Consider the following 19,317-nt stretch of genomic DNA (forward strand, 5'->3'; position numbering starts at 1 on the left):
TTCTCAGATTTGTTTATTCTGTATATTTCATGTAAATGAAACCATGTAAGATGTGGTCCTGTGTGTCAGGCTCTTTTCACTTTGCAAAATATTTGCGAGGCTTATCTGTGTTGTGGCTGGCATTAGCATTTCTTTATATAGTTGGATAATAACCCATTATATGAATATAATTAATAAATAAGGTGCCAGTGGCTCTCACACTTATCAGCCTAGCTACTCGGAAGAGGCTGAGTTCTGAGGATCATAGTTTGACGCTAGCTCTAGCAAGAGCGTTTGTGACATTCTTATCTCCATTAAATACCAAAAAAAGCTGGTAGTGAAGCTGTGGTTCAAGTGGTAAAGCACTAATGCCAAACAAAAAAGCTCAGGGACAGAACTTAGGTCCTGAGTCCAAGCTCTAGGACCAGCACACACACACACACAGTTCTTAAGACTATTTGTGTTCTGGCTTTGTGTTTAATATTTACTTTTAATCTGTTTTCTATATACTTAGGAATGAATTTATTGGGTTACATAGTATCTTTATTAAACATTTTGAGGAGTTAGCAGAACATTTACCAAGGTGACTGTACCATTTTTCATGCCCATTATCAATGCATAAGGATCCTAGTTTCTCCATATGTTATTCACCAGCACTTCTTTTTCATTATAGCCAACCTAGTAAGTTTGTATGTCTCTGATGGCTAATGGAGTTGAAAAAAAGTCAGGCCTGTGGTTTTATAATCCAGATCCCATTAATTGATGTTTTTAATGCCATGTTTTATAATTGGATATTAGTTATAAAAGAAATGAAGTGATACATATGAAACATTACAACATGGATGGACCTTGAAAATACTTTGTTAGGTGAAAAATATTGGTTGTGGACTACATGTTATATAAGATTCCAAACTAAACCAATGTAGAGCAGAAAATGATTATGTGGTTTCCTGGGATAAAGGGATGGGAGGAAATGGTAGTGTGACAAATAGTGTATAGGGTTCCTTTTGGGGGAGGATGAAAATCTTCTGAAAGTGATTGAATTGATTGGTACTGGTATGCGTGTTATAAAATACATAGAAGCATGAACTTTTGTATAGCTTTATACAGTTTTCTTAGGAGGTTTTTGTTTGTTTTTTTTTTTTCATTTAAACTAACGGTTATTAATCCTTCCTCTCTTTCTATCTCCACCTCTGAAAACTTTTTAGATTTGCCCTTGTTGGTGTTGGGTCTGAAGCATCTTCAAAAAAGTTAATGGATCTGTTACCTAAAAGAGAACTTCATGGTCAAAATCCTGTTGTAACTCCATGCAATAAACAGTTCCTGAGTCAATTTGAAATGCAGTCCAGGAAAAGTAAGCAATCCCTCAGGGGCCTTTTTTAAAAAAAAGTATTTCAACAAATGTGTTAATATGATTTATAAACTGTTATACTAAGGAAAGTGTCTTTAATATTTAGTTCACTGGATGAATCTGATTTAATTTCTGGTTTTTACTGGAATGGAAATCTTCTTTCATCCCATATTTGTTTAGATGTCATAGACCTAATACTATATATACTTCAGTGTTCAAATTCTATAGTACTGCCATTCTTGTTCTGTCATTTCCATCGTAGAGAAAGAAGGAAACTACATTCTAATCCTTAGATTGAAAGAAAACTTTGTGAATATGTTATCATGGAGGAGATGCCACTGATAACCAGTAAATATTCATTGGCTTTTATTCTTGGCACCAAGACCTTTCACTACTTGGTAAAGTGAACGTAGAGATTTGTCATTGCACACTTAAGAATTTTGACATTTCAAGGATTAAAATTAAAGCATGTAATTAATAGAAATTCAAGTTGTTGTCTTCTAATGTTTTAGTGCTTAAAACTTAATTGAAAAGATATATTGTGAAATTTAACTGACTATGCTACTGAAATTAAATTTTTTGTTGAATTTTGGTCTTGGCTGCTGTAGAATATTAGTATTTTGAAAATACTCTTACTCAGTAAAAACACTTTAAAATCTGGATATTTATGACATCAAAACAAGGTTTAAATAGAGGTATATTTTTTCCTAACCAAAGCTTCTCAAGTAGTTTATACAGGTCTAAGTATCCACAAGTTACTATGTAGTATAAATAAATACGGAAACAGTATCGTTTCTGATAGCAGTGGTTACATTTCAGCAAACTGTTTTAATAAGTGCTATTTATGAGTGTTTGGATGTTTGCAGCTACACAATCAGGACAAATGTCTGGGGAAGGTAAAGCTGGTCCTCCAGGAGGCAGTTCACGTGCAGCATTTCCACAAGGTGGTAGAGGACGGGGCCGTTTTCCAGGGGCTGTTCCTGGTGGGGACAGATTTCCTGGGCCAGCAGGACCAGGAGGGCCACCCCCACCTTTTCCAGGTAAAACTTTTATTAAATTACCATGGATAAAACATGTCTACCTAATTTCTCTTTTCCTTTTCTCTCTTTTTTCCAAGTAATGCATTATTAATGTGACTTACTCTCCTTGTTATGCTATTTTTGGAATCCAGGAAATTTGATCAAGCATCTTGTTAAAGGAACTCGGCCTTTGTTCCTGGAAACTAGGATTCCATGGCATATGGGGCACAGCATAGAGGAAATACCCATTTTTGGCCTAAAAGGTCTTTATTTTTCTCCAAACTTGCTTGACTTATATATAGAATATTTATATTCGTCTTATTTTCTTCTTAAAAAATCCTTTCAAGACCATTTCCCCTTGTTTCGCTTTCTAGCTTGGCATCAGAGTAGAATATAAGGTGGGTGATTTCACTGTAAGATGTGTATATGCTGAAAGATGGAAAATATAAGAATTATAATCTTTTTATTGAAGTTTTTATTTCAGTAATTTTTAAACATAAACTGAACTAGTTAAATTTAATAAGAATATCCTTCACTTTCATAGTTGTTAGAATAGCTTAAAAGAACAGAATCTTGGTCTATAAGTTGTGCTTTAAAAGTATATTCTTGGCATATAAAAGTTAAAATATCCTTAGTAAAGTGCTTTTCTCTTTCTTCCCTTCTCTCCCTTCCCTCCCTCTTCATAGCTGGACAGACTCCACCACGCCCACCCTTAGGTCCACCAGGCCCTCCTGGCCCTCCAGGTCCTCCACCTCCTGGTCAGGTTCTGCCTCCTCCTCTAGCTGGGCCTCCTAATCGAGGAGATCGCCCTCCACCACCAGTTCTTTTTCCTGGACAACCTTTTGGGCAGCCTCCGTTGGGGCCACTTCCTCCTGGACCTCCACCTCCAGTTCCAGGCTACGGCCCTCCTCCTGGTCCTCCACCTCCACAGCAGGGACCACCTCCACCTCCTGGTCCTTTCCCACCTCGCCCCCCTGGTCCACTTGGGCCACCCCTTACACTTGCTCCCCCTCCGCATCTTCCGGGACCACCTCCAGGTGCCCCACCACCAGCTCCACATGTGAATCCGGCTTTTTTTCCTCCACCAACTAATAGTGGCATGCCTACATCAGATAGCCGAGGTCCACCACCAACAGATCCATATGGTCGACCTCCACCATATGACAGGGGTGATTATGGGCCCCCTGGGAGGTAAGTTAACAATCAAACTACTTGATTAGTAAAAGATAAGAACAATGATTATAACATCTAGTTGTAGGGAATGTAAATATAGGGCTGGGAATTTGGTCTAATGGTAGAGTACTTGCCTAGCATGCACAAAAACCTGGGTTCAATTCCTCTGTGCCACATACATAGAAAAAGCCAGAAGTGGCCGGGAGTTTGGCCTAGTGGTAGAGTGCTTGCCTAGCATGCATAAAGACCTGGGTTCGATTCCTTGGTATCCCACATACATAGCAAAAAGCCAGAAGTGGCGCTGAGGCTCAAGTGGTAGAGCTCTAGCCTTGAGAAAGTCCAAGGACAGTGCTCAGGCCCTGAGCTCAAGCCCAGGACTGGCAAAAAAAAGAAAGAGCCAGAAGTGGTTCTATGGCTCAAGTGGTAGAGTTTTAGCCTTGAGAAAGCCCAAGGACAGTGCTTAGGCCCTGAGTTCAAGCCCCAGTACTGGAAACAAAACAAAATGTAAGTCTCTTCTCTCTAGAAAGATTGGGATTTTAGCTACTACTTTATTTCAACTGAAATAGAAAAGAATTAAGCTGGGTGCTAGTGGCTCATGCCTGTAATCCTAGCTACTGAGGAAGCTGAGATTTGAGGATTGCAGTTCAAAGCCAGCATGGACATGAAAGTCCATGAGACTTATCTCCAGTTAACCACCAGAAAACTGGAAATGGTACTGTGGCTTGAAATAGAGCATTATCCTTGAGCTGAACAGCTCAGCCCAGGGATAGCACCCAGGCCTAGAGTTCAAGCCTCACCAAAAGAGAGAGAGACAGAGAGAGAGAGAGAGAGAGAGAGGAAGAAAGAGAGGGAGAGGGGAAAGGGGAGAGAGGAGAGAGGGAAGAGAGAGAGAGAGAATATTTTTCTTAGATTTGTTGTATGGGGAAAATGCATACCAATCTAGAAAAGTATTCAAACATTTGTCACAAACTGCTAGTTTCAGTTGGTGTACACTCATGTTAATATTGCTAGTACATTATTGTTTTATACTGTTAATAAGTTGTAGAAAATATGGTGACTAACAATTTAAAGATTACTTTTCTTTTGTAGGGAAATGGATACTGCAAGAACACCATTGAGTGAAGCTGAGTTTGAAGAAATCATGAATAGAAATAGGGCAATTTCAAGCAGTGCTATTTCAAGAGCTGTGTCTGATGCCAGTGCTGGTTTGTATTCTTTAATATTCTTGGTATATTAAGATGACCCAAAAACTTAAATGTAGTCTTTTTTTTTTTTGTCTTTTTTTTTTATTGTAATTAGTAAAAGGGTTATATGATATTTGCCAGATAGAAGGTGCATTAATTCACATACATTGATACCCTTTCACATGTCTTGGTACCCGTTTCCCTCCCCCCTCCACACCCCCCACCCGTCTTGGTTTTCCCCCCTTCCCTATCAAATTTCAAATATCCAAATACAAATAAATTCAATATATCAGATAACAAAGTGAGATACTATACCAATTAAAGATGGGCCATTTATTTGTAATATTCCCAAATCGATGTTTGTCATTTGTTTTCAAAATAGGATGAAGTTGTATTACAGTGGAGTGGAAAAACCACTAGTAGTAGCTTTAGATTTAAATAGTAACTTTGACATTTAATGATTCAAGGACCTAAGGCAACTCCTTTTATTCTCATAGTTTCAGAATTATTTAGATTTTTTGAATATGGAAAATTTAGGTAAATTATGAAGCACTAAAAAAGGCATTATCCTATTTTACTTACTATTTATTTATTTTAAAATAAATGATAAATACTGTGTTACTCTTATCCCAACTTGTTTGGGGTATTTTAAAAAGAAATTTTGTTGGATATAATTGCTTTTCCTTGTACTCTGTAGGTGACTATGGGAGTGCTATTGAGACACTGGTAACAGCAATTTCTTTAATTAAACAATCCAAAGTATCTGCTGATGATCGTTGCAAAGTTCTCATCAGCTCTTTGCAAGATTGCCTTCATGGAATTGAGTCCAAGTCATATGGATCTGGATCAAGGTAATACTTTCCAGTCTCATATCTATTAGGATAAAAAAAATGGTAACAAAAGGATTTTAAAAATATGGGAATAGGATTTTGACTTTAATCCTTTATCTCTATATGCAATGTCAAGTATTTGCCAGGCACCAGTAGCTACTTAAGGAGGATAAAGTCAGTAAAACTGTTTTGTTTTGTTTTGGGGTTTTTTTTTTTTGCCAGTCCTGGGACGTAAACTCAGGGCCTGAGCAGTGTCCTTGGGCTTTTTCCATAAGGCTAGCACTCTACCACTTGAGCCACTCACAGCACCACTTCTGGCTTTTCTATGTGTGTGGTACCAGGTAATCAAACCCAAGTCTTTGTGCATGCTAGGCAAACACTCTACCACTAGGCCAAACTCCCAGTCAGTAAAACTCTTTATCTTCACTTACTAGCAATAAAGCTGTAAGTGGAGCTGAGGTTCAAGTGGTAAAACACCAGCCTTTATCAAAAAAGCTAAGGGACAGCACCTAGTCCCTTAGTTTAATCCCCAGTATGAGCACCAAAAGTAAAATAAAACTAGTAAGAGTTACTTGAACATAATCAGTACAAAATACTACAATAGCTAATCTTAGAGCAGGTAGTCTATATAGAATGGATACTCGACAAAAGAATAATTAACATATCAGAAAGGGTGGAACAGGATGATGTAAGAGCTTATGTTATTCAGAATGGCATAAAATTTAAAACTTACTGGCTATTTTTATTTCTGGATTTTTTCCATTACTAGTTTTGGACTGTGGCTAGGTGATTGAATCCATGGAAAGTGAAATGACTATAAGGAAAGGACAACTGTATATTTTAAACAATTCAATTATGGAAAGTGTTAATCCAGTAATTTCTTTTAGAAGACGTGAACGATCAAGAGAAAGGGACCATAGTAGATCACGAGAAAAGAGTCGTCGTCATAAATCCCGTAGTAGAGATCGTCATGATGATTATTATAGAGAGAGAAGCAGAGAACGAGAAAGACACCGAGATCGTGACCGAGATCGTGACCGAGAACGTGACCGAGAGCGAGAATATCGTCATCGTTAGAAGGTGAGTATTCCTTGCTCCTATTAAATTTAGTATTATATTAACAGTGATTTCAAGGCTACTTTTATACAGTACTACTTCTAAAATGATCCGAGTAACATGTTCTGAATTAATCTTCTGGAAACACGTGGAACAAGTAATAGGTAAGCCAACACAGGTAAAAATTTTGAAGTTTTATCTGAATATTGCCAAGTTACCACTTTTAGATTTCAGAGAGGTGGTGATCTTAAAGCAAGAAAAATATTCAAGAGGACTCATTGTATACTTTAAAAAAAAATAAAAAGTGGGATTTTTGTAATTTAATTTGCATGTGATTTAAAACATTTAAAATATAAAATGCAGAGAGTTATTTCAGATATAAATATATTAGGTGCTTGGAGTTTTAGAAAATTAAGTTTCTATTCTTAAACTAATTTAAATTTTTTTTAGTGTTTCATAAGTCATGATCATTGTCTTTTTTCTGTATTTTAAAAATATTTCTCATGTACATTTTTCATAAAATAGAAAGAGTTGTCTGTTTATACTTCACCTTCACATGTAATTTTTTTTTAATATTTGTAAAAGCAATGGAAAAAGGAGTACTATAAGGCTGTGTATGTGATGCAAAGATAATGGGATTATGTAAATATTGATGTCAGATCCAACTTAAATTAGGCTTAAAACAATCCCTCTAGTCTGTTATTTTTAGTAATCACAGGAAACAGTCATAGTAAAATTGTTAGGGAGTTTGACCTAATGGTAGAGTGCTCACCTAGCATGCATGAAGACCCAGGTTCGATTTCTCTGTACCACATACTTTGAAAAAAGCTGGAAGTGGTGCTGAGGCTGAAGTGGTAGAGCCTTGAGAAAGTCCAAGGAAGTGCTGAGGCCCTGAACTCAAGCCCAGGACTGGCCAAAAAAAAAAAAAAAAGGAAAAAGATCAAGAACTTTTAATGATACTGGGGCTTGAACTCAGGGCCTCCCTCTTGTTTATAGTTAATTGAAGATGAGTCTCATAGCCTTTACTTGCTTTGAATGTCAGTCTCATCCTCCTGAGTTGCTAGGATTGTATAGTAGAACCACTGGCATATGGCTGAAACCATTTTCTTAAGTAATTTAGTCAGTCCAATTTCCAAACATACATAAATCTCCAATATATTTTGGGAAATGCTAACATAATACTGATTATTGCCTTGTATAACATACTGTTGACTTTCAAGTGCTAAGTATATGCAATTTTGTGATAGAAGTGCAGTTTCCTTAACCTTAACAGACACATAGTAATTTTTTTTTTAATTTAAAAATTTTGAAAAATAGCTGGGCACACTGGCTCACGCCTGTAACCCTAACTACTCAGGAGGCTGAGATCTGAGGATCTTGGCTCAAAGCTCAAAGCCAGCCCGGGCACTAAAGAATGTGAGACTTATCTCCAATTAACCATTAGAAAATGGAAGTGGTGCTGTGGCTCCAGGGGCAGGGCAGTAGCCTTGAGCTGAAGAGCTCAGGGACAACACCACCCAGGAGGAGGGCGGTAGCCTTAAGCTGAAGAGCCCAAAAACAGCGCCCACATTCCAGAGTTCAAGCCCCACACCAACTAAATAAATAAATAAATAGCACCTAAGTCTTATTTTTATGGAACCTATTTTTATTATACTATTTGCAGTTTTAAGAACATTTTAATGGAAGAAGGCCTGTTTAACTACTTTTCCTGGCTTTGGGGATATGCAGTATCTTGATACATTCAATATCTTGAATACTTAAAAACTTGTCTAATAGTTAATGTGTTTTATTACAAAATTTTAATGGTTCTCAAAACATTCCTCTGAGACAAAACATCTTCCATTTTAAGAACCAAGATTGCTGAAATTATCGTTAGCATTTGGTTATAAAAGTTGAATGTTGTATTATGTAAACCTAAATAAACACTTAAAGTTGTATGTAACCTTTTAACTCCAAATTGAATTCAACTGATCCTATCTTATCAAAAGATTCTTTATGCTCATCAGTTGTTTAAAGTAGATTGTGGCCAAGTTATTGTTTAAAATGTTAGTTGCTTCATTTAGAGAAAGATACCAGTTTTAGGGCCAGAACGTAGCTTAGTGGTAGAGTGCTTGCCTCACATGCATGAAGCCCTGGGTTCGATTCCTCGGTACCATAGACACAGAAAAACCAGAAGTAGTGCTGTGGCTCAAGTGGTAGAGCACTAGCCTTGAGCAAAAAGTGTCCAAGGGCAGTGTCCAAGCTCTGAGTTCAAGTCCCAGGACTGGCCAACAGAGGGGCAGGCAGGAGAGAGGGAAGGAGAGAGAGGAGAAAGAAGGAAAGATGAATGGATGGATGGATGGATGGATGGATGGATGGATGGATGCCGGTTTTATAAGTTAAATACATTCTTCAGACATTGTCATTTATTATCAACAAGCCTCTTACTGATGGCACGATCTCCAAAATCAGATGTGTTTTGTTTGTTTGTTTATTTATTTTTACTAGTTTTAGTAAGCTAGCCCAGTCAACTAAATATATTCCTTCTGAAAAGTCCAGTGTTGATTTTAAATGCTTGGAATTTATCCAGTAATGAGTGCATCTTAATACCTAATGACGAGTTTCATTACGCTCAGACATTAACTAAATTCCTAACATGCAAACTATTGTTGATATTCTTCTTAACCACCAATGTACTACACCAAAATTTCCATGTTTTTGTTTGTACATTAATCAAAATTGAATTGTAATATTGTTATATGCCTTCATCTAAGCAAAAATTTTCCCTGAGACTTTCCAGTGCAAAAATTCTGTTACGCTGGATTTTTATGCCTTTGCTATATGAAGTAGTGGTTGTTGTGGAAGTGCATATGAAAAATGGAATGGGAATTGGGATTGACTATATTAATTCAAGTAGAAAATTTCTTTAAACAAAAAAGTAAATTGCAAATTTCATTACCATCATGAGGTCTGTTGTTGACCTCTTTAGAAGTTTTAAAGTATGAGTCCTTTTTTTAAAAAATGAGTCCTTTTGAGCTTTCATGTCAATGGAATAAGAATGACTTAAAAGCTAGAGTGAATAGTAAGTTTTGTACAAATTAATAATGTAATACATTTTTAAAGTGATGATGAATGGGTAAAAGGGCAAGTTCTTAACTGGAAACTTGATGTTGGTAAGCTGTTAATGTTTGTCCCATTTTATTTTTGTATTTGAAATGTTGGGTAATGCTAATTACATTCTCATTTTAAAAATGTATTCGATTTTTCTAAAAGCATTCAATATCTGAGCTCCAAAAGACAATTCCAATGGGAAAATAAATACCAGGATTGTAAATTTCAATATGTAAATACACTATGTGTTTTATATTCTGTAATTTTGGCCTCTATTCTCAGACCACTCTGAGCAAAATAAAGGTGATTTGAGATTATTTTGTACAGAAATAATTTTACTGTCAGACTTGAGTTTTCTTTTAGCTTCCATTCCTCTTACTACTTGTTTGGAACAGTGGTATAATACTACAGTAGATGTCTATTAAAAGCTTGGTTTTTGTGTACTGAAGAGTAATGAAAGCAAGTTATTTGTCTTAAATGCTCTGTTTGGGCTTTTTTCTCTTGCTTTAGTTATGAGGTTTTATGTATTCTATCATTTTCCTTTTTTCTAATAAATATGATGTGGGGGATCTGGATTAATAACTATTCTTTGACTACATGATTATCATAAATACCATGATCTTAGAATTTGTTATTAGTGAAAAAGGGATGCTTTATGTTGCTTATTAAGCTTTTGTGTTAATTTAGAGAAAGCCAAATGAATAAAAAAATTGTTCTTGTACGTTAAGATATTTCATATTCCTAGGAATTAGTGTTATATTGAGGTTTTTTGTGAAAATTAAATTCTCTTGACTGACTGGCTGTAAAAAGATTTAAAAATTATACTCCAACTTTTAGATCATCTGAGACTTGCTTAATATTCCCAGCCCTCTATTGCTTTCTGTTTTCTCATATATCTTCTCTGCTTCATCTGAATATTCTAGCTTTTTCATATCTTTAGCTCTAAATTTTTCTTGGTTTTAGTAGTATTTGCAAAATTGGTCTCATGATACAGCTTTATTATTTGGATTGGTAAGGTTTTCTTACTTGAAGTGATAAAAGAAGTTTGGAGGTGATCCCTTGAATGGATATGTAGTATGTTTTGCTCACTGTGGTTTAAGAATAAAATTTTGTTCATAAATGATTAACGGTCCCTGTTTAAAAAAAAAAAAAGAGGTTTAATGCCAATGTGAGTCACCTTGCACTTCATTTCAGTGTGAAATTTGCTATCATTGTTTTAGTATGTAAATTATATTGTTTTGAATAATGTTCTAACAAATACTTAGCATTATTTAAAAAAAAAAATACCTGATCAGTAAGGGATAAGGATGCCATTTACACTATCCACATTTGTGAATTTTCCCTCAGTAGTAGCATGTTTTTAACTGGCAGTGAATTCTGAATAACAAACAACTTACTTTGAAATGTCCATTTTTGTAAACCTTTTTTGGGCAATGCTGATTTTTCTTTGTAATGAACTCATTTCTATTAACTGCATAGAGAAGAGTTATGACTGTTTTATAGAGTAATTAGATGTTTTAGTTGAAATGAGGTAAGTATATGATGTCCAGAGGCAAAAAGATGAAAATATCAAATGTTTGGCAACAAATAACGTTTTGTGAGCATCATTAATAAATGAGTGTTTTTGTATAATACGTTCTAGGAGAAAATTTTAAGAATTTAACATGTAGACATTTCTCTGGTTCAGTTCATATCCATTCTTGTAGGAATAGGAGAAATTTTCACATCTAAAAGAACTCACTTGATTTCATTGAGTTAAAAACAATGCATCTCTAAAATTTTGAGAATCCTTTTAATTCTCTATTTTATGAAACTGAAAGCCCTATCAAATACATATTTAAATATATACTTAAACATAGTTATAACACTTGCTTAGGTGAGTTCCTAAGGCACTTCAATTTGAGTTAATGTTTTGATTATACATTGCAAAATGCACACACTTTCCTGAATATTGAAATTTTGCTTTAGTGATCACTTTCAAGGCTTTAAAAGCTGTAGATTCATTTGTCATCGTAATTATTTTAGTAAGTGCTTATGGGTTCCTGTTATAGGTGATAGCTCAAACAAGTATATATGTGACTTTGACATTACAGATTTGAACAAATGCTATTCTGAAAACAAGAGCATTGAATGTATTTGTCATTTTAAACTTTTTATATCTTTGTGTAGATGTCTGCTTAGGCATTTGAGACTAATATGAAATTCAATGATTGGAAATGAGTTGTATTGCCTTAAGAGTTTGCTTTGTAAAACCTGTATTTCCAAGTGGATCAATTGTAATGTGTTTAGGTATAGAAGTAAAACCTAGGACTTTTATCCTCCTAAGTATGTATGGTCAAAATTAGGATCATTTGATAGTCAAGACCTATCTATAAAATGTAGTCAAACTAAAAATGAGAGAATGTATCAGTTACATGTAGATATGTATTGAAGCTTCATGAACACAAGCAAACTTCATGAAAACAAGCAAAATTCTCTATTGAGTGATAATAACATTTGCATTATTTTATATTTTGGGGCCAGCCTTGGGGCCTTGAACCTCAGGGCTTGGGCGCTGTTCCTTAGTCTGTTCATGCTCAAGGCTCTACCACTTGAGCTAAAGCACCACTTGTGGCCTTTTTAGAGTAGTTTATTGGATATATGAGTCTCCAACTTTCTGCCCAGGCTGGCTCCAAACCGTAATCTTTAGAATAGCTAGAGTTACAGGCAAAACCGTGATTTTTTTTTTTTTTAATATCATGACTTTAAGTTTCCTCTCAATAATCTACTCTTTGCACATCCCTTTCGGCAAAACAAAAAATTCAGTAAGATAGCGTTCTTTTATAGTAGGATTTATGTATTTCTTACTAATACTTTGTCTAGTGCTTTACCTGCACTGCAGGTAATGTTTAGAAAATGTAGGCCATTGATAGGGTGCTTGGTTTGCATGGCATTGTGTCTTGGATTCAGATTCCTGTGCCAGCACCAAAAACAGACAAAATTAAAAAGCACATCCCAAGTAACAGAAACAAAGTAGTTGAGAGGCTGACAGTTAAATTTTTTCTCTTAAACAATTCCTCTAGACATCAGTTAATCTTGTTTTATTAAACGTGAATGTTTACTAAACAGTTGCACACGGAAACACTTCAGAAGAGAAGGACCATGATTAAAACATGTGTTTTTCCCATTGCAGCTCTAAGATTTATGTTTTTATGCCTGGGCAATGGGTACTAGTGTTCTTAACTGTTTCCTATCTACCGTAAAGGAAAAAAATAGAAAAGAAAATTTACAGCTGTAACAAGAAAATTATTCTTAATTGCAGTGCAAAAAGTATATTAACTCTGAAATACTTAATTAAATATTGAAGTTTATATTTTAAATATCTGGTATTTCAGTAATCACTCAAATCCAAATTAAACATTTATGAACCTCTACCTAAAGTTTTCCTATATGTGTATCTTGGAGATTTTAGTTTATCAACCTTATTGTTTGTTTGTGTTTTCCCCTTTTGTTTATGTGAGTTTTCAATAAAACTCGTCATGTAGAAATCTATTTAGCTTGGTTTGGGTTAGTTTCTATACTTCATTAGGAATTTTGCTATAGGTGGAGTAGTGAAAGTAAAGTAAACGTCTCAAATTTGTATTGTGTCTCAAGATTTGTACGTTGATGTCACTTACTTACATGTCCATACTGAGTTACTTATGACTTATGTAACATGGAGGAGCATCATTTGATCTATTACAATTGCAGAAGTTCCTGTATACTGTTAAATACAGTTAATTTGTATATCTTATGGCACTTTATGTTCAGTTCAACGTTTGTTAAATGAATTAACATAGAATTGATAATGTAGGTGAATAAAAAAATACCTACATTAGAAACCATTTGGGTACTTTATTTTTGCAGTATGCATAATTTAGAAAATGATTTATGACTGTCTACATCGTCACAGAAACAGTAGCTGCTGAATTTACATTTTTGCTTGCCACTAAATTCCTCTTTTAAAATATATTCTGCAAAAAGATGAATGTTATTAAGATAGTGTAAATTTCAAAGGCAGGTTCTAAGAAGAATGAAATCATGATGTCTCATTTTGAGTCATCATATAAATTGGGAGCATTTCTCCAATACTTAGGCAGCTACTGTTTCATTTAATTCTTATTTTGTGTTAGAATACATTAACAGTGAAGTGGGTGCACGACTTGTGTATGTATAGTAAAGCCAGCTTTTTTCTGTGTATTATGGGGAATAGCAAAATCTACATCACAAATTTTAACACATTACAGCTGAAGGAAGAGGAACACCTTCCAAGACAAAACAGTCTTCATGAGAGAAAAGTGACGCTTGTCCAGCAGTTTGCTTCTTGTGATTGAACTGAACCTGTAAGGATTCATGGATAAACTGAACAGGAATAGATCTGAATAAAGCAAATCTGCATAAATGGTAACCAGTAGCTCTACTTTATTTTTTATGTTGCTTAACTGTTTTATTTGAAGGAAACCTGTGTGATTTAAAAAGTTAATAGCTTTTGCAACTTTATTACTGGTTATATACATTTGGCCATTATAATGTGCAAGCAGTTGGAAAAAGTCAAGTACATGCTTGTTTTTATAGTAGTTGTTTGTTGTTAAAAATGTTCATATGATAATGTCTGTAAACAGCACCACTTTGATTACAATAGATGTAGTGTTGTAATAAACTGTTTAATGGGGCTGATGTGTAAAGCTGTTCAAGTTATTTGATGTTTACACCTCAGGGAAAGTCTTGTGTTCAGCAATATCTAAAGATAATGTTACTATGACAACATTTTTACTGTCCTTTAAAAAAGCATTGCAATAGCAGTTTTTGGATATGCATCAATCTAATCTTGCGTTCAGTGAATTAAACATAACTAATTAAGTGTCTCTTGCCCTTGATTTTGATATTAGAATAGGTGATTACATGGATATTTAATATTTCTATATTCTGCTTTTCTAGCTGTTTTTACCTAGTTAGCTTGTGACTTTGCTGAATGGTATGTAAACTTGTAAAAACTACAATTTGACAGACATAGCAACCCAGTTAATGTGTTAAGCGTTTCCAAATTTCAGGTTATAGCATTTTAGTAAAAAGTCATGTATTTGCTTCAGTAGTGCAGCATATTACTACAACACAGATGTACTGAGACACTTAATTGTGAACTATTAGTATTCATGAGAGATTTTGGTAATTCTGATTTGATGCTCAGTGATTTGCTGTTTTTTATTGATAACACTTATGGTTTAGATTTGAACCCATAGGCCATGTAAATACAGCCATGCAGCAGGTAAATGTGAGTGGAAAGAACCTTAGTTTTATTTTCAGTTGGATAGATTTCTGGAAGATGTGATGTCCTCATTGGGTTTATTCCTAGAGTGTGAGTAGTGGGAAATTTAGTAGTACCTTCTCCACAGTTCAAGGACGACCTCTGTGTGTGTTTATGCAACTTACTGATTTGTGTAAGAGTAAGGATTTTTGTTGTTGTTATTTTGGTTTTTATTTTTCCCAAATCTTCTAAAAAAAAAAAAAAGCCTACGTGTAAAGCATTTGGTTAGCATGGGTTAATTAGCAAAGGTAGAATGTAAATTTGATTAGCTATTTTTATAAGAAAGTAATTCTGAAATCACTACGTAAATTTAAGTTCAAATCTTTTAAGTTAACTTTTGTTTTTGTTTTTCTGGTACTGAGGCTTGAACACAGCCCAGGGTGCTTTCTCCTAGCTTTTTCTGCTCAAGGCTGACATTCTACCCCTTGAGCCATAACTCCACTTCTTGCTTTTTACTGCTTAATTGGAAATGACAGTTTCATGGACATTTCTGCCTGGGTTGGTTTTGAAATGCAGTCCTCATATCAGCATCATGAGTAGCTAGGATTATAGGTATGAGCCACCAGAGCCGGGCTTTGTTTTCAGTACATTTTTAAAGATTTGATCATCTTTGAGAGGTATGCTGATTGTACACAGTGGTCTTTTTAAAGATGGCTAAATAGGACAATGCCTGAAGTATTTAGGAGCCCTAGATATATGTAATACAAAACTATAGAATCCCTCTAGAGATTTGCCCACCATTCTTCAGTTTTGTCTGCTATCAAGATACCCACAAAATTAGCTGTTTCTGATACCTACACTACTGCCAGTTTTATTTGAAAACATTTGATGATTGGAGTATTTGTGCATGAGATCATTGGTGTTTACCAGAACTGTTTGCTCTTAGAAATATTTTTTAAAAAATTTATCTTGTTGAAAATGACCTTTTTTATAACATTTAAGTTGTACCAACATCTATTTTCTTGTTTTGTGTATAGTTATTGTAAGTTTTTGTCATTTCTTAGCTTTTTTATAGTTTTTAATTAAAATGCCCTAATGTGAAGAAGTTTGGACGTACATATATTTACAAGGGAAGTTAGTTAATAGTAAGATTTAAAAGGTAAGTAAAATGTCCATGAGAATAAAATTTTCTCTGAACAATTTTAAAATGGAATTAAAAAATACTTAACTATACTTGAAGTGAAACTGGAAATTTTGTACTAATTTAATCCTTCGTTTTCCTGTTTATTTGTTTAATCATTAAGACCCTTTACAATTGCTCCTTTTATATAACTGTTCTGTGTGTGGCTAATTTCATTACATGACATTGATTGCAGATAGTGCGAGTGTCCTAGAATTGGTTGCTGCTAGCCCATTATTTTAAGTATTGTTAGAAGATAGTTTTTGGTTTAACTGAGTTAATTTTTTGAAATCCTCTACCTGATAACACATGAATGTATAGAGAAAAGGTAAAAATTGCAAACCTTGTTATAACCCTCTGTTTATGAGCTAATGTTATTTGAAAACTTTTTTTAATGTGTAAAAACAATCCAAAGAGGAATTTTTACAAGCACACCAAAAAAAAGAGAGAAAACTTTTTATTTTCTAATTTACAATAACTAGTAGAAAAGTTGATTTTCAATCATTGCATTTACTAGTGTGATGCAGGTACATTCCTTTCAGCTAGTAGTAAAGTTACAAATGAGGATTCGGTACCCAAATGATTGTGTCTAAAGCAGCACTTTGAATTGAATATGCTGCTTTTGGTTAAAAGAAATATGTGATGGAATGATATCTCAGTGTAAATTCAGAAGTGTTTATTTTGTCAGCTTCAGAAGCAAGATTTGGAAAGCTTGCTGTGGCTATTGACTCTCCTTTGGACCATATGATATAATGGCTCCTTTCCTAGAATATTCTTAAGCAGGTCACTGCAATTTAGAGTTCACAAATAACTTCTAGCTTAAGGTGTTATTTTCATTTGGTTCTCCTATGGAGAATGTTGTTTTAGTTTTTACTAGTTTAAGGTCAGTTCTAAAACAGATTTTAATGAATATTGTACAGTGTTTTATAGTGAAAGGGAAATGTGTTGAAAGGATAAAAATCTTTCCCTTACATGTTGAATTGTGCCAATAACCCTAAATATATACTGTTTTATATGAGATGCTACCAGACTTTTCTGTTGGGAGTGCTCTCAGCATATTTCTTATCTGAGTGGTCATTACCTTTTCTGTGTTTTATAAGGTGGTTCCAATTTTGTGTTTTGAGCTTCATCTTAAATTACTTTGAGAAGAAGTTTGTTTTTATTCCTTACCTGAGAATACAGTATTAAGATTTCTCATTGCTTTATAGATAACTGCTTCTTAAATTTTACTCATTTATTTCATTTGCATCATAGTCCTCTGTAAATGTTTTCCCCAGTTGTATGTACCTAAATGCGCATTATCCATTGTTTTTGTGCTTAAATAATTGAGGGATTATTTTTTTTTTGTAGTGGAGTGTTCTATTTTCATGTCCTTACACTGTAGTTCGTTGTTGTTGTTTTGTTTTGTTTTTCCAACATTAACCTTCAGTTGGAAACACTGCTGTATTTTTTTAGCAACTTGACTCTTAGAAGCCTTAGACTAATGTTTTAAATCAACCAAAAATTACACATTTATTACAATGTGGCCTTAAATATGGCATTCCTGTGTTAATATATAATTTTCCACTTAGAGAAATGAAGAGTTAAGATTAAACTTTCCTCTTCAGTCAAAATAGAAAATGTGCTAAAATGTCTAGGCTTCTAGGAGGAGAAGTTCTTATATTTTCTTGGCATTAGAAAGTAGCAATATGGATTTTTATGAATATTTAAAATATTCAGTTTAGATTTACTTAGATGTGTCTTAACCAACACTTTAAATTTTCAGGTTTTTTACATTCTCTAAATAGCTGCTATGTTTTTGTATGGGATGTGTAAACACTTGGCTACATACATACAGATTTCAAAGTTTTAAAGACTTTCCGCAACATTAATATTGTAATGGGAAACTTTTCAAATATTATGTAGAATTCAATTGAAGTCATACAAATCTTGAAACAGTACCTGTGGACAGATAGTTTTTCAAGTGGGAGTATCCTAAAATTTCACCATGGGTGAAGATACTTTACATTAATTTCATGATTAAGCAGACCCTGCATTTAGTAAAAGCATCTCATTTTGAAGGTTCTTTGTTGCATAACACTTTTCATCATTCTATAAGCTAAATTATTTTAAAATATGATGGTAAATTCATCTTATTTTTTTACTTTGAAAAATGTAGTACTCAGGTGGTATTAAAATGGGAAATGATCCTTTGGGATGAATCATAATATATTTTAAGAAGAACATCTATAACATTGATGACAAGCCTTAAGAAAGATCTATTCTTGCTTATTCTGCATCCCATGATATATTAGCAAAGTAGTTTACAACCCAGTACAGCCTTACAGAGTTGTTTTACAATTTTTGATGGAAAATCCTTAACAGCAACAACAAGGTGTCATATTACAAATATCCATGAGTTGCCGAATCACTTTGTAAATAATTTGTCAAATATCAAAAGACCAAAGAAAGTCTCAGAATTCTAGCTATTAATTATGATGACTTCATAATAGGTTCTGTGCAAAAGGTAAGAGGATATTTGCTCAAATATATAAACTTTTTGATGTCCATCAGAACCAGACTTCCATATTAGCTTTTTTTTTGAAAAGCTTATTATTTTATTAAAATGTTTGTAATTGCAATTTTATGTTTAATGTTTACTTTGTCCTTTCTTCCTTTAGCATTTAGGTGACTGTTCAGCAGTTTGCTATATGGCTATTGTCGGCCTTAAACTGCACTAATAACAAGCATGATATTTATCTTGTATTGAAAATAAACCAGTTTTGATAATATCTTGCAGTTTGTCCTTTGTCTGATTTATAGTTTATTAACTTAATAACTATTGTGTGTAAGTAGTCTTATAACAGTCTACAACATAACCATTAGAGCTGTTCATAAACTAGTCTCCTGAAGAGTGGCTATTTTCTTTTATATTGATGTTTTAGGTGCTCTCAGAAGTAATGAAACTTAAATGCTTTATAAAAGGCTCTTTGTCTTTACATCTAAGATTAGGAAAACATTCATGTAGTCTCAGACTTTCATTGAAGAAAAATATTTCTAGGTGGCAACAAAAAATACCAGTTAGTTTAGAGACATTCTAGGGTACTCTTTAAAACAGTAGTAGATATGCTCTCTCAACTTCTCGTGTGTAAGCTTCAGAGTATGTTTATGGTAACAATTCTAAGTAATAATGACTGTAGGAGAATAAGTCAC

At 34.0% G+C, this 19,317-nt stretch overlaps 1 protein-coding gene across 4 annotated transcripts in view; it reads left to right on the top strand.

Annotated features, from left to right (window-relative positions):
- Cpsf6 (cleavage and polyadenylation specific factor 6) overlaps nt 1-18,896 on the top strand; it is a 34,545-nt gene extending 15,649 nt beyond the window's left edge. The window contains exons 4-11 of one of the 4 annotated variants that reach the window (XM_090328218.1): nt 1,188-1,333; nt 2,197-2,370; nt 2,502-2,612; nt 3,036-3,540; nt 4,612-4,727; nt 5,404-5,557; nt 6,424-6,616; nt 13,948-18,896. In XM_090328218.1, coding sequence (XP_090184344.1) covers nt 1,188-1,333; nt 2,197-2,370; nt 2,502-2,612; nt 3,036-3,540; nt 4,612-4,727; nt 5,404-5,557; nt 6,424-6,613 — 1,396 coding nt within the window. In that variant the 3' untranslated portion in view covers nt 6,614-6,616; nt 13,948-18,896. The remainder of the gene's footprint in view (nt 1-1,187; nt 1,334-2,196; nt 2,371-2,501; nt 2,613-3,035; nt 3,541-4,611; nt 4,728-5,403; nt 5,558-6,423; nt 6,617-13,947) is intronic. The other 3 variants (XM_090328225.1, XM_090328229.1, XM_090328230.1) reach the window with 3 other exon arrangements.
- Nucleotides 18,897-19,317: the final 421 nt, after the last annotated feature.

Source organism: Megascapheus bottae, chromosome 2 (assembly GCF_031878675.1).
Source record: "Megascapheus bottae isolate mThoBot1 chromosome 2, mThoBot2.hap1, whole genome shotgun sequence".
Lineage (NCBI taxonomy): Eukaryota > Metazoa > Chordata > Mammalia > Rodentia > Geomyidae > Megascapheus > Megascapheus bottae.